We start from the raw sequence: 26,661 nt of genomic DNA, 5'->3' as shown, positions 1-26,661 counted from the left end.
TATTATTTCATATGGTTATTAATAATCTGTAATTCTTGCTTTGGGAACCATTCATCTCTTTTGACCACTTCTCTATTTGTAAATGGTTTTTTGTATTAAATATTTCTCTGTTATTTGTCTATCTTGGATTCTTGCTCTTGATGGGAGACTCCTTCACTATGTATTGTCTAAGATATATTCTCCAACAGATGCTTTCTCTGATTTCTGCTTTGCTATTAATTTGGATAAATGGGTTTCTTGGTTTCTTGGTAATTCTACACATTAACAAAATTCAGGGAGAAATTATAGATTAGGAAACCCCACTAAAATAGTGTAAAATGTGTATAATATTTGGAAGTCTATATCCCCAAACACACAATGTTTACCTACATAGTGACAAAATCTTTTGAAAAAAATAATTATTTAAATAATTGAAAGAATATTCATTATTCTAGAAATTTAGAATTATTAGAAATTTTAAGTTTAAATAAAAACTCTTTTAAAAAAATAACTACTAAAAAAATTAGAAAGCAGTTTAAGGAAGTTAAGTTTAGACCAAGATCTTATACCATATCACAGTAAGCTCAAAAATAATATTTGAACTAAATACAAAAGGTCACAACACTAAACAAATTGGAAGAAAACAAGAGTAGATTCCCTTTAGGACTATGGCTTGAGGGAGAATTATTGGCAAAAAGAGAAACAGACGAGATCATAAAAAAAGAAAATAAATTTTGATTACATGAAATGGAAAAGCTTTTTTATACTAGCAAAATCAAGGGAGCTACAATAAGGAGCATAGACTGGGAAAATTTATTGATTTCAATGTTTTATTAGAAGAGTCCATATCCAAAATCTGGAAGGAATCAGTGTAAGAATATAACACCAAGATCCATTCCCTAATGAATACACTTCTCCAAAAGATATGAATAAGTAGTTCTCTAAAGAACTGAAAACTCTTAACAACCATAGGAAAGATGACTCCAATTCAATAAAATTAAAAGTAAATCAAAACAACTCAACTTGCCAGCAAGGAAATTTTTATCACCTAGCAAAATGTCAGAAATAACAAAAAATAAAATAAAATAAAAACAGTCTATTTTAGAAAGTCTGTGTAAAGACAAGTACACTAAAATACTGTTGATGGAGCTATGAAGTTGTCTTCTCCTTGGCCTCAAGGAATAGAACCAAGAGGAGTAAATAGCAGATGCAGAGAGCAATAGAGATAAAAAAAGAAATGCAGACAGAGATTCAAGATTAATTTAACAAAAATTTTCCTCATAATAAAACCTGTCCAAAACTAAAATGTTTCAGTGGTAGGTGACTACGAGTCAGGGACATTATAAATGGAGTTCCTGGTCAAGTAGAAGTTAAACTTCTTAGGCTCTGCCTTCAACTCTGTTATTTTTGTGAGTTTATTTTTTAAAACACACACAAAAAAGTCCCAGTTTCTATTGAACCTGTCTAGCAAGATTTCTTTTAGTATTAGTTTTCTACTTGTGATAACATTCATTGAAACAAGATTTAGTTGCTTGTAGAATAAGACTAGTTGACAATGCAATTTTTAGTTCCATGAGCATTCATTTCTTCAAATCTTTAAATCTTAAAACAAATATACTATGTTAAAATAATGGAGTTTTTTGACTAACTAAGGAAAAACCCAAGATAGGACCTGGCAGCAAGTTGGGCAACATAGTTTAGCTCTCTTTCCTTTCACCTCCTTAAAGGGCAAGTCAGGTAGATGTGGCATCAAGGGAATATCATTTCTTGGTGACAAATAAAGCAAAAGTTGATTTTTAGAGTACTTACGTGTGGCAGTTGTCTGAATACTAGTAGTTAATACTTCCAAGATCCATATAAATTATTAAGTGCAAAAATGTTTTGTGAATTACCATATTGCAACCTACCATGTAAGCTCCACTTTTCCCAAGAAAATACTTGTGTTTTTTTTCACTTGTTCCACTCATGTCTGACTCTTTCATGTCCCTATTTGGGGTTTTCTTGGAAAAGATACTGTAGTGTTTTGCCATTTCCTTCTCCATCTCATTTTACAGATGAGGAAATGAAGGCAAACAGGGTTAAGTGATTTGCCCAGGGTCACACAGCTAGTGTCTAGGGTCAGATTGGAACTCAGGAAGATGAGTCTTCCTCACTCCAGATCTGTGATTTCATTAATAGAGGGTGCTTTCAGTGGGGAGACTATACCAATGCAGATACATCAACTGATCTGTAGAATTTAATCTTAAATGTTTACCGGGGGACTGTGAGGGATTAAATAACTGTGCCAGGGTCATAACACCAGCATTGACAGGGTAAGATTTAAACTTAGGTCCTTCTAACTCTGAGCTCTCCATGGATTTCATCAATCTGCCTCTAATTATAGACTAAATCTAGCAAAAAAAAAAAAAAGCAGAGGCTTGAAATCTTTTAGTAAACATGTAGCTCTATTCAAGTGTTTCCATACATTTTGTATTTATATTATTTGAAATAACTTTTTGTTGGTCCTAAGTTTGCAAAGCATGTCAAAAAGTATTTTTCTAAAACATATGAAAAATCTTAATGAGAAAATATTCAATTGACTGAAATAAATTTAGGAAACTTTCAGTTTAAGAGTAGCCAAAGTACTAAACTGAGTAGTTGAATCATTTATTTGAAAAATGACCAAGAATAACTAGCTAATTATCTCTTTAAATTTTGTATTTATTATGTAAATATAAATGTGAATTAATATAGATTAAATATTCTGATAAGAATTTCTATGATAATATCAAATCTTAGCAACCCTAGTAACAATAAATACTGTGGAGCACATACTCTGATTCCTAAGAGTAATGACTCAGAATTGAGGTATTAAATTTCCCTTTGTCAACACACTTCTTAAGTAATTATATTTGAAGTATTACTGTTAACAGTATTGTCGAAGAGTTTTGTAAATATTACAGAAAATACTTCTGGGAAAACTATTTATGAAGAAACTAGACTGAGGGCAACTAAAAAAACAAGTCAGTACATTTACAAAATCCCATTTACAATAAGAAAAATAATACTTTTCAGAATCTTCAAGTGCAAAAACTGTTTTAAAGAAAAGTTAAATGCTAACAGACAGAAAGAGAAATTTCATTCAAAATAACTTTAATATGCAAAATACTTGGTAGCCTATCTGACAAAGCATACATAGAAAATATATGAATATAGCTACAAAATACTCTTTACAGAAATAAAGATAGATCTAAATAACTAGAGAGAGATTAATTGCTTATAGTTGGGTCACGCCAATAAAACAAAAATAACAATACCACCAAAATTAATTCACTTATTCAGTCCACGCCAATGAAGGTTCCAGAGTTAAATCTTAGAGAAAAGCAGGGGGTAGGTGGGGAAAGAAAATAATATTCATCTAAAATAACAAAAAGATCTGAAAAGAAATAATGAAAAAAAAGAGAAAGAAAGAGATAACATAAGACCTCAAACTATATTTACAAAGAAATAATCATCCAAACTAAGTAGAACTGTTTAAAAAAATTGAAGAGCTGATCAAAGCAACAGGTCAGGTCATAAGACCTAGAAGATGACAATTATAGGAACCGAATATTCAATAAACAAAACCCTAAATAGTGAGATAATGATTCAACCTGGGAGAAATTGGGGTTAGCAAAGAGTTATCAACTTGGAATCCAAGAATTCCCAAATTTGTGGGATAAATTTCAGGCAGTTTATGAACTTATTAAGGAAAAAGATTTTAAAAGATTATATCCTTATTTCCATTAACTTCTAACTAAAAATTTAGCTTTGTACATACATTTATATTTTAAAACATTATTGAGTTGGGGGACAACAAGGTGGCACTGTGAATAGAAAGCCAAGTCTGGAGACAAAAGGTCCTGGGTTCAAATGTTGCCCTAGGTCCATCCTAGCTGTGTGACCCTGGGCGAGTCACTTAACCTCAATTGCCTAGCCCTTGCTACTCTTCTACAAGCTTCAAGAAACTACCAAAGAACTTAGTGACACAAAAATCATGAATCCCTGGTTTGGACGATAATTTCATATCATGTGCCACAATAAGCTCCAAATGTTTATATGACCTTGTTAATAAAGATCAAATCATAAATAAACTGGAGGAACAATAAGGAGATACTTATGTAAAAAATATCTCCTCGTGAAAAGTAAAAAAAAAAACCTGTTTGATTATATTAAATTGAAAAGGTTTTATACAGAAATCAGTATAATTAATTGGGAGAACAGTTACTTGAGTTTAAATGTTTAAATATGTGCCGCAAATTTTCTAATAAAGATCTCATCCAAAATACCCAAGGAATTGGTTCAAAAAGTTATTTCTCAAGAGATAAATGTTCAAAGGACATTCTTCTCAAAAGAAGAAATGTAAGCTATAAATAACCATAGTGAAAAAATGCTAGAAATCACTAAAAATAAGAGAAATGTACTTCGAAGTATATATGTAGAGGACAGCTAGGTGGCTCAGGGGATAGAGTGAGTCCTAAAGTCAAGAAAACCTTAGTTCAAATCAGACCTGAGACACTAGCTGTGCGACACTGGGCAGCTCACTAAGCTTTGCTTCCTTAAATTTCTTCATCTGTAAAATGGGCTTTAGAAGGAAATGCCAAATCATTTCACTATATTTGCCAAGAAAACTCCAAGTAGAGTCAAAAAGAGTTAGACACAAATGAAACAACCAAAGGATATTAAATTAACTCTGAGCATGTTAACAAAAAAAATGGAAATAAAATAGCATCATATGAAACAGAAAAAAGCAGAGAAGAGAAGGAAATTCAGATGAAGAAAAACATAAGAAGGGTAGCTCTGGAACAAATGTGTTGTATTTGTTACATACTCTAAAAAGCTGTATATAACAAAGGTCCACAGCTTCATATTTGTCTGTTGATATGTCAACTTAAGAACAGCAAACAAAATTTTTAGTTAAATATTTTATTTGAATTCTGAAAATTTGAATTTGAATCCTGACTCTAGCATTTACTACCAGTGTTACCTTAGACAAATAACTTCATTTCTCCAGGATCCGGTTTTCTCATCAATAAAATGTCAGTGTTAGATTGTTGGACGATGTGACCTCTAGGCTACTTTCCAGCACTAAATCACTAAGATCTATTATTTACAAGATAAAGTTAGCCTGTTAGCAAAATACTTGGACTTCTCATGGATAGATTCCTTTCTACTCTCTACTCTCCAGTGATGTTACTCAAGCACCTAAGTTGGAAAGATCCTGCTAACAAGAGATGCCTCTGGATAGGCCTTGGATTTAACTCTAAATCTCTGTTAGGTGCCATAATGTCATGACTAAAGATTTAGGAGTCCGTTTTATTCCTATGGCAACTCAGAAACCTGGAAAGCATCATCCACAAGGCTCTTTGATGAAACTTGAACCAAGATCCAAAGAACAACAGAGCCCCCTAGAATTGAATTGCAAAAAGAGGCATTCACAGATTGTTTTAACAAATGCTGGGCAGCAATAAGAGGTGACTGAGGACAGAGAAAAGGGAGGAATTACTGTATATCACCTAATCCCAGTCCCCAGCAGAAAAGGTAAAGTCATAAATTTTTATTGCAGAATGAGAGAGGGTTGAGGAGCCACCACCTGCTTTCAAGTGACAGGGTGTTTGACAAAGCTTGAAATGATACATTTAGACAGCTGTGAACAAATGTCACAACCACTAGAAATCTAGGAAGGCAAATATTATGCTCCCCCTGCCATGATGTTGGCTTCAGTGCCCCAAACCTTAGGTGAACATATATTCCTAATGTTATACTGCACTTGGAGTCAACATAGCATATCAATGAACAACTTGCTTCCAGTCACATCTCTTGGAATACCGCATAATTGTTATGTATTTCCACACACTTTCCCTGAGGACAAGCTTCAACTCCTCATTTGTTTTAATTAAATCAACTTCCTTTATTGTTTTTTAAAACAATAAAAAGCAGGATCAGATTTTCTCTATACCTTTCCTTTAGGTGTTTAATCATAACAATGTGTCTGCTATGACAAACAAATCAATGAAAACCTGTGACAGCCAATACTAAGAATTTCTTAATTTGATATTTTGTAATGATTTTATAGAAATGAGAAAACATACATAAATACACAGTGCTTAATTGATTTAGGACATTTTTTCCTTTCTTTTTTCCTCCAAAAGTAGTCTGCAGTCATCTCTAACTTGTGGGATTTTTTTCTTTGCTATCCTAAAAATAACAGAATGCTTTTTAAAATGGTGTCCCTTCCAGCAGGATGCCTCATGCATCTTATCTGTATAGCTGTAAGTCATTGTCTGAATAAGTATCACTCAGAAGGCAATGAAAAAGTGCACTGAGCTGTGAAAAAACTGATGCACATAACAAATGAGAAACTGGGAGAAAGAAAAGTATATCAGAAAATAAATATATGATTAATAAAATTAGGTTAGTGATGAGAAAGAAAATCTATGAGGCACCAGGGTGAGATTGAATTCCTTCCTAGGCAGTAAGATACTAGAGCTGATTTGGGAAGACATATAAGGGAGAGTGAGAGTAGAGAAAATCTGAGGGAAGATAACATCACATGCTGTTGAAATATAGGACTCCCTGGAAAAATGCATGTTGATTTGTTTGCCAAATCTTCCCATACAGGTCTACATGGAATATAGGTAAAGATTCTGAAAATGTTGGTAGAGGAGACAAATGAACATGGATCTTAAGAGGGGAAAGAATGGAAATATGGGTCTCAGGATTAGCAGTTGGAAAAAAACTGGCATATAGTTCCTAAAAGATGCTTTCAAAGACTCAGAAAAGGCTTGCCACCAGGCTATTCTAGATTTTTTAAGTCATTCAGATCTATAAAGTACATATCACATGGAAAGGAATGAGAAGCACAAAAGAAACAGAAGACATGGTCCCTGCCCTCAAGGGGTTTACACTTCACATGAACACCTAAAGATATATTTACAAAGAAACAAAAAGTACAAATTAACATAATACTGAGTATATGGAGGCTGAAGAGAAGCTGAGTAGAAGACAGATTAGAATAGGAAAGATAGAGACAGAAAGAACCAATGCCTGCCCATGAGCTACTAGAAGAGGAAGAGAGAATAGAAAAATATATCAAATTTCTTCCTTACAAATTACATAATCTTTTCTTCTGCATATTCTAGTTAAAGTGCCAGAACAAATATAAATATTAATGATGATGGCTCCAAAGTTGATTGGCTTGGCATTTTCAATATCCGTCAAAACACACACACATACACAATTAGTCTACCTTGAATTGAAGAATGTTTGCTTCAGTTTCCTTATCTCTTATTCAGAGTAGTTAAAAAATCATTAATTTTTTAAAATTCTCTGAAACAAAAATTCATGGATACACCATAGTATTTATAGAAGCATTTTGGGGGTAGCAAAGAACTGAAACAAAGCAGATGTGCCTATTGGTATTTTGATACTGTGTTCTCCAGACTTTTTTACATTAACCATGATTTAAAAAAAAAAAAGAATTGTTGTTCAGACATTTTAGTCATGTCCGACTCCTCATGACCCCATTTGGGGTTTTCTTGCAAAGATACTAGGAGTGGTCTGCTATTTCCAGCTTGTTTTACAAATGAGGAAACTGAGGCAAACAGAATTAAGTGACTTGCCCAGGGTCACACAGTAAGTTTCCAAGATTTGGACTCAGGAAGATGGGTCCTCTTGACTCCAGGCCCAGGACTCTATTGACCATGTCACCTAGCTGAACACTCCTCCCTCTTGATCCCCACCCCAACCAGGCATTTATTTAAAAAACAACAAAATATTCTTAAAATCTGAAAAATTAAAGCATTCAAATGAGGCTCTAAGATTATATTTTTTGCCAAGTAGCAGAACTGATTTAAAAAGAGAAAGGGTCAGCTTATACAAATAATAGTAATTTTATTAGCTCGGAGAACAATATTTTCTTTAGTTCCCATTACAGTTGATCTTTTCAAACATGGAAATATCTCTGATTCCTCTGACTCAGAGATAATATCAGCATTGACTCAATAACCTCATTGTTATTCATCTACTGGGCATGTCAGCTAATTCTTCCCTTTTGTATCTGGAAGATTATGAGGAATTTTCCTTAGGAGAGTAAGGCCTCCTTTGCCTCTACACAATGTTGCCCCTCAACCTCCACCCAAAGGAGAGAATCATGTCACAAGTATTAGTTGGTGTTTCAGAAGGATCATTGAGTCTGACCTATACCTGGGAAAGAACCTTCCCTCCATCCTGATGGCTTGGTGACCCACACGAATGGGCAATGCACTGCCTTTTAAGGAAACTTGTTCCAATTCTAAACAGCTCTAATCCAGCCACAATTTGTCTCTCTGAATCTTGCCCCTCTGCTTCAAGCTCTGCCCTTTGAGCCAAGCAGAACAGGTTTAACAATTTTTCCATATGACATCTCTTTCAATGCTTCAAATTAGATTATACTGAAATATGTGGTCACTAATACTGAAGCATGATGCAATAAACAGATGAGGTTTGGTATTTTAAGGAATTCTTTTTCATGGTTTATGTAGTGAATGTACTCTGAAGACAGGAGAGCCCATCAGCACTCATATCCAAGAAAATGTCTTTTCCTCCACCTCTTACACAAAGCCTTCTCAGCAAAAAGAGGAATCAGGTTATACTCTCTCAGAAATTCTGTATAAAATCTTTTCAAATCCCAAAAGTGAGAAAGATCTGTGCAATCATTAGTATAGGGAACTCCTGCTATGGAAATAGCATTTCTAAACAATGTTGATCAAAGCCTCTCTTGACTTGGTAGACAAATCCTAGAGTTTCCAGAGGCATGGAGAATTTAACTGGCTTGCCAGGATCAGAAAGCAAGTAGCTCTCTTATAATCAGGGAGATGCAAATCAAAACAATTCTGAGGTATCACCTCACACCTAGCAGATTGTTCAACATGACAGCAAAGGAAAGTAATGAATGCTGGAGGGGATGTGGCAAAGTGGGGACACTAATTCATTGCTGGTGGGGTTGTGAATTGATCCAACCATTCTGGAGGGCAATTTGGAACTATGCCCAAAGGGTGATAAAAGACTGTCTGCCCTTTGATCCAGTCATAGCACTGCTGGGCTTGTACCCCAAAGAGATAATAAGGAAAAAGACTTGTACAAGAATATTCATAGCTGTGCTCTTTGTGGTGGCCAAAAATTGGAAAATGAGGGGCTGTCCTTCAACTGGGGAATGGCTGAACAAATTGTGGTATATGTTGGTGATGGAATACTATTGTGCTAAAAGGAATAATAAAGTGGAGGAATTCCATGGAGACTGGAACAACTTCCAGGAAGTCATGCAGAGCAAAAGGAGCAGAACCAGGAAAACATTGTACACAGAGACTGTGGTACAATCGAATGTAATGGACTTCTCCATTAGTGGCAATGCAGTGATCCTGAATAAACTCAGAGGGATCTATGAGAAAGAACACTATCCACATTCAGAGGAAAAACTGTGGGAGTAGAAACACCAAAGGAAAACAACTGCTTGATTACATGGGTCGAGGGGATGTGATTGGGGATGTAGACTCTAAATGAATATCCTAATGCAAACACCAACAACATGGAAATAGGTTCTGATCAAGGACACATGTAATACCCAGTGGAATTGCACATGGGCTATGGGAAGGGTGGGGCTAGGGGAGGAAGGGATAGAATATGATTCTTGTAACCAAGGAATAATGTTCTAAATTGACTAAATAAAATTAAAAAAAATAAAAATAAAAAATAAAAGTTGTTTGTTACATTAAAAAAAAAAGAAAGCAAGTAGCTATTAGGAGTAATATTAACTGAGGTCTTACTGGTGGCTAAACTCAACTCTTTGTTCCCTATAAGTGCTAGTATAGTTACCTCAATGGCAAGCAAAAAGGAAGGAAGGAAGGAAGGAAGGAAGGAAGGAGAAGGAAGGAAGGAAGGAAGGAAGGAAAGAAGGAAGGAAGGAACTATTCATTAAGTGCCTAACATGTGCCAAACATTATTGCTAAGTATTTTCCAAAAAGTATCTTATTGATTATCATAACTACCATAGGAGGTAGATGTTATTGTTATAACCCTTATTTTACAGTTTAGGAAACTAAGGGAGGGTAACTTTTTAACTGACTTGCCCAAGGTCACATAACTAGTGTTAGGGATAGATTGGAACTCAAATCTCCTGATTTCAGGCTCTCTTTGAGTCAATGAATCTTCATATATCTAGGTGTAGAGGTGGAACAGAAGATAATGTTGTACTTAAGAGTCTAACTCTAAATGCTCAATGATCTATATGCTAAGAGCTAAAAAAGACAAAGATGGGGAATGACATAGACCTATCTCAAAGAAAATATAACTTATAATGGGGTCATTATGAGTCCTTTCCTATTTTCAAGGGCTGACTCAAATTACACCTTATCTATGTGCCTTTCCTAAGTTCCACTTTCCTTCCCCAAAAAAATTATTTTCCCTCACTTCAAATGCTAGGTGTTGTGAGGAAATAATACTCTGTCTAGATCTCTCCTACACATTAACATTTTCCTTTCTATCATAATGATTTGTATGCTTATCCTTTATACTCAGGTTAGTAAACTCCCTGAGAACAGAATGTGTATCTCACGTTTGTATGATCAACACCTGGCAGAGTTGAATATTATAGATAATTATGCCTGTCTAAACTTTGTGTCAGCATGAACTGATACAAAATATATAGCATCTTCAAAATGTATCGATTCACTAAGATTTTAACATCATCCACTATATTAATAAGTAAGGTTAAAAGACAGGAGAGGCAGGAAGGTACACTGTGAATAACATGGAATTTAGAATTAGAGAACACACTGGTTCAAATCCTAGCACTACCACTCACTACCCATATGACCTTGGAAATGTTTCTTTATCTATTTGGTCCTCAGTTTCCTCATCTATAAAATATAAGGGTTGGACTAAATGACTTCTGAGATCCTTCTAGGTCAAAATTTATGATCCAATAATGCAATAAGGACAAAACCAAAGTGGTATAAGAAATTTTGTGGAAGGATAAAATGGTCCTATTACTATTATTATGTTCAATAGTAAATAAATGATTTAACAGAAATTAAATATAATATTTCAAAAATGATAAGGGGGCAGCTGGGGATTCAGAGTCAGACCTAGAGACTAGAGATCTTGGTTCAAATCTGACCTCAGATGCTTTCCAGCTATGTGACCCAGGGAAGTCACTTAACCTGACTCTCCCCATTGCCCAACTCTTACCACTCTTCTACCTTGGAACCAATACCGAGTAATGATTCTAATGCAGAAGGTAACGATTTATAAAAAAACACACAATGATAATAGTGCCTATCTCACAAGCCTGTTGTGAGGCTCACATGAAATAATATAAGTGAATTATCTATAGACCTCAGAGCATTATTTCATATAGATCACATATAATAACAATAAATGATTTATAGCATACCAATATTATATAAACAATGTTACTATTAACATATATTATAAGCTATTAAACTCTATTATATTCTATGATTATTACTATAAATAACATAATTGAATAATTATTACTGATAATTTTATGTTAATATAACATGTTATATAAAGATGATAGCTAGATAGATACTGAGAGACAGAGAGAAAGAGATGGGGGGAGATAGAGAATGCTTTGAGATCTCCACATACTTCACTTATGTTATCTCATTTGAGCCTCACAACAACCCTGTGAGTTAGGTACTATTATCATCATTTTGAAGGTAATAAAACTAAGGTTCAGAGAAGTTAAATAATTTGTCCAAGGTCTCAGAGCCAGTTTGTGGTAGGATGTTAACCTAGATCTTCTTGACTCTTCATACTGCCTCTAAGGTGACTTTCAGCTTGGAGAAAGGAATCTGGAAAGACTCCAAAAGAGAATGCGGCTCCCAAGCAAGGCTTTGAAGGAAAACCAGGTTCTTGACAGGAAGATATATAGGGCATGCATTCCAGGAATGGAAGAAGGCAGCAAAGGCAAGAAAGTATAGGTCAAAATACACTTGGATTTCATAAGGGATGTGAGGCAGTTGTGAAAAAGGAGAATGGAAGCAGGTTGTGAAGAGCCACACTAAAAAGATTATACTTTATCTCATACTCAAAAGAGAGGCCCCCTTGAGGTTTCTACACAGGACATAGGTAATATGCTTAGTAGGTAAATCATGAAAGAAGCTAAGTGGCACACTGGATAAAGCTCTGAGCCTGTAGTCAGGAAGACCAAAATTCAAAACAAGCTTCAGATACTTACTTGCTGTTTGCCTTAGTTTCCTCATCTGTAAAATGAGCTGGAGAAGGAAATGGCAAACCATTCCAGTACAAGAAAACTCAGAAAAAGGGGTCATTGGGCCGTGAAGATTAAATTTAACTCTCCCCTGATTGTGAAGAAAAATTGTAACCCCTGCTTATTTTTAGATTTAATCACCAAAAGTGTAAATACCATACTTAAAAGTTGAGTATGGAGATCTGCCCATTTTTAGATCTAATCCCCAAAGGTATAAACACCCCATTCACACATGAGTGGGGAAGGTCTGTGACCCACATGTGCGATAGAGGGTGACGAATCAGAATTGATGGACTGCTTCCTAGGCAGTCCTAAAGCAAGACTTCAACTGTGATTGGTAGGCATAGAATTAGGGGAAGGCACAGGAAGTGACACAAGAGAAAGTGTCTTTAAAAGGGAGTTACAACTTCCTAAATGGAGTTCTACTGGCAGTTCTTCATTCTTTGGAAGTGGAGACTGGAGATAATTCTTCATTCTTTGTAGTGGAGGCTGGACCCAAGACCCCATTCCCGGTGATGCTGTTCTAAAATCTCTTCCTTTGAACTGACACGTGGTGAGTGAAAGGCTGACTCTTAACTGCTGGATTTTCTGAAAAAACTAACCTCAGGAGAGACTTACCTTATCCTCGCTCTGATTTTCTTATTTCACTCTTTCTACATTTTGTAAATAAATTGTAAATCAATCTCTTTGGAATAAATTAAATTCCTGGTGACCATACTCTTAAATAATCCAGTCCAACCCTTTTAAAATTAGCCCCTTTTTCCCCTTACAAGAGTAAGGCAAGATTAAGGCAAAAGGACCCAACAACAAAGGTAAGTCATATCTATTCAACATAGTAGAAAATCCTTAATATGCTTGGTAGGTAAATTATTTATGTTAAAAACATACATAAAAGAGTATTTCAAGTCTATATAAAAAGCTCTACAACATTTTATTTTTTATTTATTACAAACCACTCCAACTAATCTTTCTAGCAGAAATATTGCTCTTCCTATATAAAAATAAAGACCCTTAGATAACTCTAAATTCTTTATTGGAAAAAGAAAAAGAAACTTTGCTGGGTCAGAAGTGGTACCTAGTGACTTCTCTACTCAGTGCTCAAATTCAGGAGCCTAAAACTAAATAGAATTAGCCATTGCCACATGAGTTAGCTTTAGAAATCCATCTCTACCACAAATTTTAAACCTAAAACTAGAGATCATCTAGAACTGAAAGAACTCTAGAGAGGACCTACTTACTCTTCATTTTGTAAGCAAGCAGGGAGTCCCCAGGCACACAGACAGCAAAGTGATAGAATTGGGACCCCAAACCTGCTTCTCTCATTCCTCAATTCCTTCAGATACCGCTCCTGGCCTTTCCCTGGATTCACTTTAGTTTGCCTACATTCAGGTAGTCTATATCGATAGCTAAAAAGCAACCTGCTATGCATGCTATCAAGACATTAATACCACTGCCACCGAGAATATGATTTTGAAGATTCAACTAATGAGAATTTAAGCATGGTATAGTTGTTAGAGAGCCAGTATTGGAATCAGAAAGACTTAATTTAAGACCTGATTTCTTATTCTTCCAAAGTAATATTTATTGTATTTTATCCCAATTACATGCAGAACATTTTTTTTATTTTTAAAGAAAAAAATCATATTTAAATGTAAAGTAGATGCTTCACTCAAGACACAGGCTTCCTCTGATTGCAAATGGAAAGCTATTAATTTTTTTAGAAAAAAATTTTTAATCTAAAAAGGATTTTATATCCACCAGCCCCCAAGATAGCTTCACCAACAAAGAGCTATTCATATAACCACAATTCATATTCTGTTCTCCTTTCCTCCTTAATCTTGGTTCTGACTTTTACAATCATTTATAACTTCATGTGTCAAAAACAGGCATCACTCAGAAACAATTCAGCTGAGTCAAAAGCCAACTCCCTGTTCCCCACCATTTGATCTGGAGTCCTTCGCCTGTTGCAAACCTAATGTTGCCCCTTTTATTATTTTCCAAATTTGTGTGGAAGCATAGCATTTTCTTCCATTAAAGCTGACTATGATGTTTTAAAATACATGGTAACTGATTTTTTCCTTTTAAATTTCCCAACCCTCTATTATAGTGGGATTTTTGCACTAATTGTACAAAAGCATGATTGATGTTTTTTTTTAAACTTGTAAAACTTTAAATAGGGCTTTCATCATTAAATTTTTCAATGTCTTTTATAAGACCTGTTTTTGTTTTAGGAGAAGAGAAAAGCATGTAGTAGAAAAGACTCTGGACCTAGATTTTAGTCCCAAATTTAATATTTACTGTATGAACAAATCACTTAGCTTCACTGGGACTCTATTTCCTTATTTGTAAAATGGAGTCAGTAATACTTGTGCTAATTTACAAAGCAATTTGGAGGGGAAATGCTATGTAAGCTATTAATTATTTTGTAGATGTAAGCTATACAATCTTCTTACAAAGAATGGCTTCATGTGAATGTAATGGGATTTAAAACTGGCTGGGATCATAGAGGTTATCTAGTCCAACTTCTTCTAGAGGTGAAGTGATCTAAAGTGATCTGTCAAAGTTGGGAATATAAGAAGCCAAGCTAGGATTCAAACCTTGTCCTCTGACTCCAATTCCCTTATTGGTTATACTGGCCAACCTTTTCACCTTACAGAGATTGAGTGTCTTATTTATAGAGCAGCAAGGAGGCCAGCTTTGGGGCTACTATTTACATAAATGAGGGGAATTTCTTATGAGTAGTCAGTCCCTTATATTGATGAAATTGCAGGTCCATACCATGAACCTCACAAAAAAGTGTGTATATACATACTTACATACATATGTATCTGTACATATCCATGTACATGCGCATATATGCATTTTATTATGTTATAGTTAATGGAACACATTGTGGCCACATGTATATATAAACATATATAATATACATGTCTGTATAAGCATACATATATACATTATTGTTATTACTGAATAAAAGTCCTTTCTTGGCTTCCTAGATTGGATAAAAATGCAAGGAGGTCAAAGTATGAATACTGTTATTATTTTTGTTACTATGTATAATTAATTAAAACAAATTTTTAAATGAATTATCTATGCCTTTGATGTTAGCATTTAGATATACTTCTCTTTAAAATCATATACTAATAGTTCTTTTCAAAGTTATCTAATCTCTAGTTATAAACTGTATTAAAAAGAAAATGAATTTCAAATCTCTCTCAAAATTAGCAACTCTAAAATAACAGAAGTTTATTAGGAATCTCATATCTAAATTCTAACTGAGTAATTAAAATGCACTTTTGAAATTGCCAACCTTCCTGGGCTTCTCCTTCTTTGATTCTTTAATTTACTACTTCCCCCCCCTTCTCTCTTTTTTCCCCCCTCTTCTTACACCAGGTGTGGGTTGAAGTGAATTTGGAGTCAGGAACATTTGAGTTAAAATCTGGCCTCAAATTTACTACCTGTATTACTCTAGTCAAGTCATTTAACTTATTTTTGCCTCAGTTTCCTTACCTGTAAAATGGGGTTAACAATGACATTTATCTCCCATAGTCATTGTGAGGATAAAATGATATAATAATTATGAAGTGCTCAATAATCTTAAAGTGCTATATAAATGCTAGTTAGTTGTTGTTATTGTTATTGTCACTATTATTGGTTGTTGGTTTTTTGTTAAATGTCTCCTTTGACAAAGTCATTTAGCCCTGATGGACTACCGCTTCTTGCTCTTCTGCCATACTTAGCATAGATTTTAAGATAGAAGGCAAGTGTTTTTTAAAAATCTCCTCTAAACTTCTGAGTGCTCTATTGCTACTCTTCTTCCTCCATTGTATCTGACTACTTAAGAGTCATTTTATTTTATTTTATTTTATTTGGATTTACATTTTATTTTTTTTTTTAGTTTTTAAAACATTATTTTATTTGGTCATTTTCATATATTATTCATTAGAAACAGATCATTTTCTTTTCCTCGCCATGCCCCTTCCCCCGTCACCCCTCCCCTAGCCGACACACGATTCATCTGAGTATCACATGTGCCTTGCTCTGAACCCATTTCCTTGTTGTTGGTATTTGCATTAGAGTGTTCTTTAGAGTCTCTCCTCTGTCATGTCCCCTCAACCGCTGTAGTCAGGCAGTTGCTTCCTCGGTGTTTCTACTCCCTCAGTTTGTCCTCTGCTTGAGGATAGGTTTTTTTTTTTTCCTCATAGATCCCTGAAGATTGTTCAGGGACATTGTAAAGCCATTAATGGAGAAGTCCATTACGTTCTCTTGTACCACAGTGTGTCATTCTCTGTGTAGAATGTTCTCCTGGTTCTGCTCCTCTCACTCTGCATCACTTCCTGGAGGTTGTTCCAGTCTCCATGGAATTCCTCCACTTTATTATTCCTTTTAGCACAATAGTATTCCATCACCAACATATACCACAATTTGTTCAGCCATTCTCCAATTGAAGGACAGCCCCTCATTTTCCAATTTTTGGCCACCACAAAGAGTGCAGCTATGAATATTCTTGTACAAGTCTTTTTCTTTATTATCTCTTTGGGGTATAAACCCAGCAGTGCTATGGCTGGATCAAAGGGCAGACAGTCTTTTATCACCCTTTAGGCATAGTTCCAAATTGCCCTCCAGAATGGTTGGATCAATTCACAACTCCACCAGCAATGAATTAATGTCCCTACTTTGCCACATCCCCTCCAGCATTCATTACTTTCCTTTGCTGTCATGTTAGCCAATCTACTAGGTGTGAGGTGATACCTCAGAGTTGTTTTGATTTGCATCTCTCTGATTATAAGAGATTTAGAACACTTTTTCATGTGCTTATTAATAGTTTTGATTTCTTTAACTGAAAATTGCCTATTCATGTCCCTTGCCCATTTTTCAATTGGAGAATGGTTTGATTTTTTTGTACAACTGGTTTAGCTCTTTATAAATTTGAGTAATTAGAACCTTTGTCAGAGGTTTTTGTTATGAAGATTGTTTCCCATTTTGTTGCTTTCCTTCTAATTTTAGTTACATTGGTTTTGTTTGTACAAAAACTTTTTAATTTGATATAGTCAAAATTATTTATTTTGCATTTTGTGACTCTTTCTAAGTCTTGCTTGGTTTTAAAATCTTTCCCTTCCCAAAGGTCTGACATGTATACTATTCTGTGTTCACCTAATTTACTTATAGTTTCCTTCTTTATATTCAAGTCATTCACCCATTCTGAGTTTATCTTGGTGTAGGGTGTGAGGTATTGATCCAAACCTAATCTCTCCCACACTGTCTTCCAATTTTCCCAGCAGTTTAAGAGTCATTTTAGATAGTTAGATGGGTGGCTTCCTGTTTAACTCATTTAAAATCATGGTGCAGTGGACAGAGTGGTGCAATTCGGAAGAATTGAGTACAAATCTGATGTCAGATACTTAACTACCTGTGTGACCCCGGGCACATTACTTGACCACTGTCTGCCTCAGTTTACTTACCTACAAAATGAAGTAATGCATGATGCTTTGCATTATTCATTCCTATAGTAGCACACAATATGGAAGCACTCATAATTAATGCCAGGGATAAGCTTCTGGGAAAAGATATTCTGTGTTTCCTACCATTTAGCAGGGTAGCAAGACTAAGCTTCATCTTTAAAATGACCAGGTTGGAGTAGTCTTTCCTTCTCTTTCTGGTGGCATCCAGAAGGGCAAAAGTCCATTCAACCACAATCCAGGCACCACAAACTGAACTGAGGGAAGGGAAGGACTTTCTAGTGGCCCTGAGAAATGGGTTTTGATGTGCTCTGTTTTATTTATCCTTTTCAGTTCTAAGAACAGGTGGTGAAGTCCATGTCCCAGACTTTGAGCTATAACAACTTTCAAGGCAGGATTCCAGGTTGGATATTGCAGCCAGCTCAGCAGGCAAGTCCTGAGAAGCCAATTTGCCTGAGACCTGAGGCCAAAGAGAGCTTTGAAGTTGGAACTTGATGGAACTGAGTTAATCCGTGAGCCTAATCTCCTTCCCCTCTTCAGGGACTAAAGTATTGCAAGGTGGTATTACGCCCTGCCATAATGGAGGAGGGGAAGGGGGTTGTTAAACCTTTGAGGTATTTCTTTGTAAAAGCTAATCTGATTGTTAAATGGCTAAATGGATTTGGGGTACAAGGGACCTCCTAAAATTAAGGGAACACAATCAATAGGATATAGAACTAATGATAAAGATAATAAATAATAAATATGATAGAAATAATAATAAAAGCCAAAAATAGTGACAATCCCCCTTAAGGGTATAAGGGATAGAGAAATGTAACATCTCTAGCTTTAGGCTGTGGAGGGTTCTTGCTATTGTTAGTAATAGTACTTACTCTGACCCTGGATAGCTGTGGTGAGGACAAAATGAGGTAATTTTTGTAAATGTCTTTGCAAACCTTAAAGCACTATACAAATGCTAGTTATTGTTACCATTATTATTAATTATTGTTATCCTATCTTAGATCTTATTAGCAGTGTAACCTGGAGCAAATCAATTAACCTTTCTGTGTCTCGGATTCCTAATCTGTAAAATAATAAATCTGGACTAGGGAGTCTCTAAGGTCTCTTCCAAATCTCAATCTACGATCCTATAATCTCTTTAAAATGTGTATTCTATGACCCACAGCACTTACCTAAAACAGGGTTAGTGTAAGGAACAAAGGAAAAAATGAATGTGAAATGCTTTATAAATCTTAAAAAGATAAAGAAATGCCAATTGTTATTCTCTAAGGCAGAGATGTGAACCACAGCCCACAGGTCTCATGAGGCCAGCAATACTACTGAGTGCTTCTCAAATCAGATTAAAATGGAATTGGGAAATATTTAATAAAATAAATAAAAACACAATAAAACAGACAATATTATTTTGTGGGTTTTTTTTTAAGTTAATATGTGGCCTGCTGGAATGTTTACATAGAGTTTAGTGTTCCCTGTTTCTATTTGAGTTTGATACCAGAGCTGTAACTCACCTCCCTGGTGAATATACCGAGGCAATATTCTCACCAGAACATGTCTTTAAATGGATGGTCATTTTTTATAAATGTCTATAAAAGCAAGCACTGATCTACAAATACTTACATAGATTTATCAAGAACAAGTCATGCTAGACTAAAAATATTTCCTTTTTTTGATAAGGTTGCTTGGTAAAATCAAGAGAATGCCGCAGATATCTTTTGCAAAGATTTTATCAAAGCATATGGCAAAAGTCTCTCATGCAATTCTTGTTGACAAGATGGAAAGATCTATGCTAGATAACTGAATGATTAGATAGTCAGAATTGGCTAAAATGTTGAACACAAAAAGTCATCTTAAAATATGATGTAGAAGCAGTTGTGTGACTCAGTATATTGAAAGCCAGCCCTAGAGATGGGAAGTCCTGGTTTCAAATCTAACCTCAGATACTTCCTAGCTGTGTGACCCTGGGCAAGTTACTTAACCCCCATTGCCTATCCCTTACTGCTCTTCTGCCTTAGAATCAATACATATTGATTCTAAGATGGAAGGTAATGGGTTAAAAAAATGTGATGTCAACTTGGAAAGTAATAAGAGTAATCCAAGGATCAATGCCTGGTCCTTCCCATTTTAACATTTTTATCAATAATTGTGTGAATCTTAAAACTGCTCAGACTGGAATGTACCTTAGAAGATTTGGTTAAGCTATTCCCCATTTTAAACAATGTAGGTACTTGATCAGGAATGTATTGGGAACTTTAAAATTACTCCATCCTACTCAGACAGTGCCTTAGGGGAAGATAAAGTAGCAAACTCCTAATTGAACAATGAAAAGTCCCCAACTTATACTTACAGTGAAGCAAAAACCTTAAGCTAGGTGGTCTATTTTTTGATCTAATACAAAAAGGTGATAAGTACCTATAAAGACTAAATTAGTCACTAAAAGGTCAAGCAACTTACAAATGGCAAGCTTAACAAGAGGTGTAAAATACTCAGAGGTTTTTTTTTCCTAACCAGAGAAGGTGAGAACCAAAGAAGATGAGAACTAAGAATGGGCAGTCCTGGGAAAAAGTATGATTGGTAGATGTAAAAATTTAGGGGAGGTGACATAAGAGGAAAATCTCTTTAAAAGGAAGAGAAGGAACAAGTTCAGGGAAATTGAATTCAGTTAAAATTTGAATTCAGTTTGGAGGCTAATTTCAGTTCAGAGTAGAAGAACCCAGCTTGAAGATCTTGTGGTGAGTGATAAAGACTGACTCGCTCTCCCTTAGGCTCAGGCCTAGGCCATTTTGGCCTAGGCCCTTTCCTACTGCTTGGCTACTCTCTCTCTCTCTTTCTCTCTCGCCTTCCCTTAATTCCTTCATTTGTATTAATTAAAATCTCCATAAAACCCAGCTGACTTGGGTATTTTCATATTTGGGAATTTTCCCATGGCAACCACTTATTTTTTATTTAAATCAAGACCCTAAAAATTATCTTTACAGTTTTTGGCAATTCACAGTCTTGACAAACCTATTCATGGTTACAATTGGGCAAAAGTATAGACTAGACAAAATTGTGGATGGCTTACATCATCCACCATTCTATTCTCCTTTACTTTAGTTTTTGACAGAAGAGGCATCTATTTTTCTCACCAAAACCAATCCCTTGAAATTTATCTTTGATAACATCCTTTTCAGTTCATTGCAGCAGATTGACTCTGAAATCATTAATTGTCTCTCAAACCTTCAAATATCTCCTTCTTTCCCTGGTTACTATAAACACCCCCAGGCCTCATAAAACATTCATTCAATCTTATTACTAACTCCTTAAACTATTAACCTATATTTCTCCTCTCAGAGGTATGTTGGTAAATGTTTAACAAACAGCTCTCAAAAATGTACTTGAATTCACACTTTTAAATTTAATCTGCATTATTAACACTTTCTCCATTACTTTCTTAACTCTAGGTAATCAAAAAAACAATAAAGGCTTTGATGGAATTTTATAATGGGCATAAAGTAGGAATTAACTTTTAGAGCCAAATTTTTAGAAACAGTTGGCTAGGGGCAACTAATGGCATAGTGGATAAAGAGCTAGCCCTGGAGTCAGAATAACCTGTGTTAAAATATGACCTCAGACACTAGCTGTGTGACCCTGGGTAAGTCATTTAACCCTATTTGCCTAGCTTTAACCTTCTGTTTTAGAGCTGTTACTAAGACAGAAAGTAAGGGTTAAATAAAACAAGAAATAGTTGGCTATATTCATTTCATTCATCTTTCCCTCTTGTTCACCTCTAAAGACTCTGCCATCCAGTTTACAAAATCATCATTTATTTTCATCCCTGAAACTACTGTCTCCCAAGTAGCCAGTATTATGGCACATGGAAGGTGCTTAATATATGGTTATTGACTGATTGATCTCTTAATTGCTAAATCTAATGGCTTTTTCCCATTCCTCATCCTTTTTTCTTTAACCTCTCATGATGAATCTCATATTGCTGGCCACTCTCTTCCTCTTGGATACTTTTTCTTCTTTGATTTCCTGTGATAATGCTCTCTCTTGATCTTCTTCCTACATGCCTTCTTGCTACTTCCTAATCTCCTTTACCGAATCATTTTCCTTTTCCTTAAATCTAGGTGTAACTCAATACTCTGTCCTCAACTCCCTTCTCTCTCTCCACCTCTTGGTGATCTTGTTAGCTCAGAGGTTTAATTTTCATCTTCAGTGTAGATGAGTTCCAAATCTATTTAGTCTTTCTCTCGAGTACCAGTCCTGTAGCACCAACTCTCTACTGGACATTTCCAACCGCAGGTCCCATAAGCAACTCAAACTTAAAATGTCCAAAGCAGAACTCACCTTTCTCTCCAAACCTAATTCCTCATTAGCAATCCTCTGATCATCTGACTATAACAAAGGACCTAGATAGATAAAGTCATTTGTCCCCAGGTCAGGCAGGTTTTAAGTGGCTAAAATGAGATTTGAACTCAGGTCCTAAAACTCCAACTTCAGCCCTGTTTATATTGTATCATGAAGTCTTCTGATGAATCTGAGGGGTGTGTGTGTGTGTGTGTGTGTGTGTGTGTGTGTGTGTGTGTGTGTGTGTGTGTGTGTGTGTTTATACTAACCTTCCTTTGATTACATGATTTTTGCCTGGGCTTCCATGAAAAGAAACAGGTAACCTGAATATCCTTCTCACCATATGTTTTCCTTATCCATCTGGTTAACAGCAGAGCTTTTTGCCTAAGCTTGTGAAACAGGAAGTATAAAAGAAAGTACCTATCCAGGAGCTTCCACTATTTTCAAAGACTATGTTCTCTGTATAAAAATACAAATCTGTTTATGTTTATATGTGTGTGAGTGCATGAAAAATTTAACCTCATCTTTAAAACAGTTCCCAAATAATTAAAATCTGTGAATTTTTTCCCTTGAAAATGAAACTGAATAATATTTCTGAACATAAACAGTGCTAGTCTTGGTATAAATATCAATATGCTACAGATGTTACAAAATCCAACTTGCTCACAGATTTATAAAGGTATCATAAAATACTTTATTATACATATGTGGTCATTTCTCAAGTCTTTAAATATTATAAAACTGGGAGAAACCTTAGGTCATCTGGTGTAGATCCAAGATTATTTAAGTAGGTCACCTTAGGTTAGCTATCTAAACAACATATAACTGTTCTCTTTAAAATCTTTGACTAATAATAATGCAACCTGTGGCATAGCATTTCTAGGGATGTGGAACACTGCCCTGAAACAAAGCAGGTCAGGATTTTTTAAACAGCTCTAGATGTTGGTAAATTCTTCTTTATTTTGAATCAATACTTACTTCTGTAAATTCTACCAATTGCTCCAAATTTTACTCTCTCCAATCATAAATTATAAGCTATTTTTTCTAACAAGGAAAAACAACTGTTTTGAAAATAAAAACTAGGCTCAGCACACATGTACAGTTACAAAATAGTCTTCAAGTTTCACCATTAATTGGAGACATTATATTAGATCACAGGAATGGATTTTGCAACTTCTTTTTCTTTTATATATTTCTCCAATGGGAGGGGAGAATTTAAGTTAGTGGTCCACATAAGGAAAGGGATACAGAAGGGATGGAAAGTACATTATCTTTGTAACAGCTGTGGAAATAACATTAAAGAAGAGACATTATCATCTATTTTGTAACTGTACCCTAAAAACAAAGAGACCTTTCCAACTGACTGGTAGCTGAAACTTTCTATACTATATTGTCTCCTCTGTTAGAATATGAGCTCCTTGATGTCAATGCTTGTCTCAATCTTTTATTTTTATCTTCCATGCTTAGCAAAGTCCCTTGTACAAAATAAACACTTAATAAATGCTTTACTTGGTTATTTATTCATTCAGTCAAGCAAAGAACTTTTGATCTGACTGGGTACAAAACACACACATAAAATGAGATGTTGATACATTGCTTTGCTGTGGTTTGCAGGTGAAAAAGAGAGAAAGAATGCTAGTGCTATTTTAGGAATCAGTATGATCTAGTGGAATGAGCCACTAAATTTGTAAAAATAAGTACCTAGGTTTGAATCCCCCAGCTTTTCCACTAGTACATTGTTTGGTCTGACCCTGGGCATATTAGTTCACCACTTTGGGCCTATTTCTTCTTCCATAAAATGAAGGAATTAGACTAGATGACCTCTAAGTTACCTTGAGACAACTAATGGCAGAAGAGCTATAACAATGGAGTCTAGATTTGGAAAGACACAAGTTCAGATTCAGCCTCAGTCACTTACTTGTTACAGTGTGACTTTAAGTAAGTCACTTAACTTCTGTTTGCCTCAGTTTCCCCAGCTATAAAGTGGAAATCATAATAGCACCTACTTTGCAGGGTTGTTGTGAAGACTGAATGAGATAATATTTAGGAAAAGTGCTTAGAGTAATGCATATAGTAGGTGCTATAGAAATGCTTTTTCCTTTCCCTTCCCCTTCTGTTCTGTTGCTAAACATGGGAATTAGTGTTAGATGTAGCTACACAGAAACTCCATTCACATTTTTGACACATGTCACTCAATTTCTATTTGAAGACTTCTGGGAGTGGGTGGGACACACTGTCCTCCCAAAGCAGCTCAATTCATTTTTAGTCAGCTCAAAGTATTAGAGAATGTTGTTGTTATGTTTTCTTTCGAATAGGTTTTATTATCTTTTGTCAAATGCAGAATACAAAAACTGATTGCTCCAGATCTGGTAAATATTAGAGAAGATTCATTTTCCAGTTTTTCTAGGCCATACTAACAATGAGATGATGAAGAACAAACCAGAAGGATTAGCTGTAGGACTTATAGAAATACTTCAGGAACAAACAGATACCACTTCATAAGACTATACTAAATACTGACAATAGGTCCATATTAGTGGACTTTTCAAATGTAATTGACATTGGTTTGGCCATAGACTGAGCCTGTGAAATAGCAAGAATCCAAAAGTGGAAGTACAGGCAGCCCTCTCAAAATATGCCATAGAGACAATGGAAGAAATCAAAACTATGTAGGCATAGAACAAAATGGACATCATCCCTATCACCCTAATTGTACTGGCAACAAGTCAATATCTTGCTATGTTTATTTTATGTTTATTCTTTAGTGGACTTCTTGGGCAGGCAAAAAATTTTTGTAATTGGAAATTTGTTAACTGAAAAAAAAGGTGTTGGGATATATAAAGTCATTGGGACAATTTCTTGGGACCTCAGTTTCATTGGTTACAAAATAAGGAAGTCAAACCAGTTTCTTAGAGATCTGGAATCTGTGATTTCATAGAAAGTATTCTAATTACAATGAGAATTTAAAAGGGAAGTCCCACACACCTGCCTTAGGGAGGGAAGGAAGCTACAAATTCATGGTGACTCCACCTAATATAAGAAGAATGAAGATGATAATAATAATGAAAAGCAATATGACATAATGAATATAGTTATGCAAAGAGTCAGAGAAACCTGAGTTCTAGTCCTCATCCTGATACATATTGCTTTTATGATTATGGGAAGTCATTTGCTCATTCAGATGAGTTGCTGATCTGCATTATCGGAACTATTTCCCATACTCAGAGCTCCTCACATTAGTGAAATTAGACATCCAAATAAAAAAATGCACCTAAAATTTCTATAATGCTTGAAGCTTTCTTCATAATAATCAACCTGAAAACTCTGTCACTTAAAGAGATACGTGAACTTGGAAGAGGCATTTCAACTTGGGTGGATTAATGAAAAATAAAATGAGCTATCCCAGGAGAGCAGTTTATACAATAACAACACTGTAAAGGCAAACAATTTTGAGAGACTTAACTCTGATCAAAACAATGATCAATCATTACCTCCTAACAGTGAAAACAGAAGAAACATAATTTCTTTAATATTGATAATGTATGAATTTGTTTTGCTTGATTGAGTATGTTTGTATAAATGAGTTTATTTTCCTCTGTTTCTTTTTAATTGAAGGTGTGAGAGAAATAATTAAATATTAATTGAAAAAATATTTTTTTAAAAATCAGTTCACTTCTTGAGACTTCAGTTTCATCATCTACAAAATGAATTAGTGGTACCAGGTGACCTCTAAGGTTCCTCCATATCCCAGATTACATGATTTCATTAAATTATTCTGATTGCAATGTCTTAAAAGAGAAATCCCACATACCTGCCTTGCAGAGAGGAGGAAGTTAAATTCATGGTATAAGAGTTTCAAGTCTTTTTTAATTTTTTAAAAAATAATATTAGCTAAAGGTAACATGTCCTTTTTTCCTACAGGTTGCTTTACTGAGTCAGTATACAGACATCACCTTCATGACAGTCCCAAAAAGTTAAGGCCCTAAGAAACCAGCTCTAATTGCTATCCTCTAAGGATGGCCCAAATGTATCAGAACATTTAATTTACCTTCAGGTGGAGGAGGAGGAAACTCCTCTGGATCCATATTACCCTCTGCAATTCTGCACTGCTTTACTTTCTTAACTCACTGGGGGTGCCTGTAAGAAAGACAAAAAATAAATAAATAAAGATGAGTTTCGACTTCAGATATCCTTGGATTTACCATAAATGCTTCAGATATATCCTCACTAAAAGGATTGTTGCACTATGCAAATAATAACTAGCATTTTATGTAGTACTTCAAAGGTTCACAAAGTATCATGCAAATATTATCTCCAATTACTTTCACAATAACCCTGTGAGTTAGGTGTTAGTATTATCTCCATTTTACAGATGAGGAAATTGAGATAGATAGATGTTAAGTATTTGCTAAGGGTCATAAATATCAGAGGTTGGATTTCAACTTAGGTCTATCTGGCTCCAGCTCCAGTTTTCTGTATTCCTTGCCACCTAGTGGCATCTTATCTTTTTAGGGATAACAGGAAAGAATAAGGCATTCAGGATCAGGAGATTTTAGTTCAAGTCTCTGCTCTTCTCCTTTGCTGGACCAAATTACTTAATGC

General features: G+C 35.1%; 1 protein-coding gene across 5 annotated transcripts in view; it reads right to left on the bottom strand.

The window, feature by feature from the left end:
• Positions 1-26,661, bottom strand: part of ARHGEF10 (Rho guanine nucleotide exchange factor 10) — a 242,570-nt gene that overhangs the window by 180,845 nt on the left and 35,064 nt on the right. For all 5 annotated transcript variants that reach the window (XM_007476218.3, XM_007476220.3, XM_007476221.3 and 2 more), the window contains exon 2: positions 26,108-26,196. In XM_007476218.3, coding sequence (XP_007476280.2) covers positions 26,108-26,144 — 37 coding nt within the window. In that variant the 5' untranslated portion in view covers positions 26,145-26,196. The remainder of the gene's footprint in view (positions 1-26,107; positions 26,197-26,661) is intronic.

Source organism: Monodelphis domestica, chromosome 1, assembly GCF_027887165.1.
Source record: "Monodelphis domestica isolate mMonDom1 chromosome 1, mMonDom1.pri, whole genome shotgun sequence".
Lineage (NCBI taxonomy): Eukaryota > Metazoa > Chordata > Mammalia > Didelphimorphia > Didelphidae > Monodelphis > Monodelphis domestica.
Note: the sequence above shows the minus strand (reverse complement) of the source record. Positions and strands in the feature narration are given on the sequence as shown.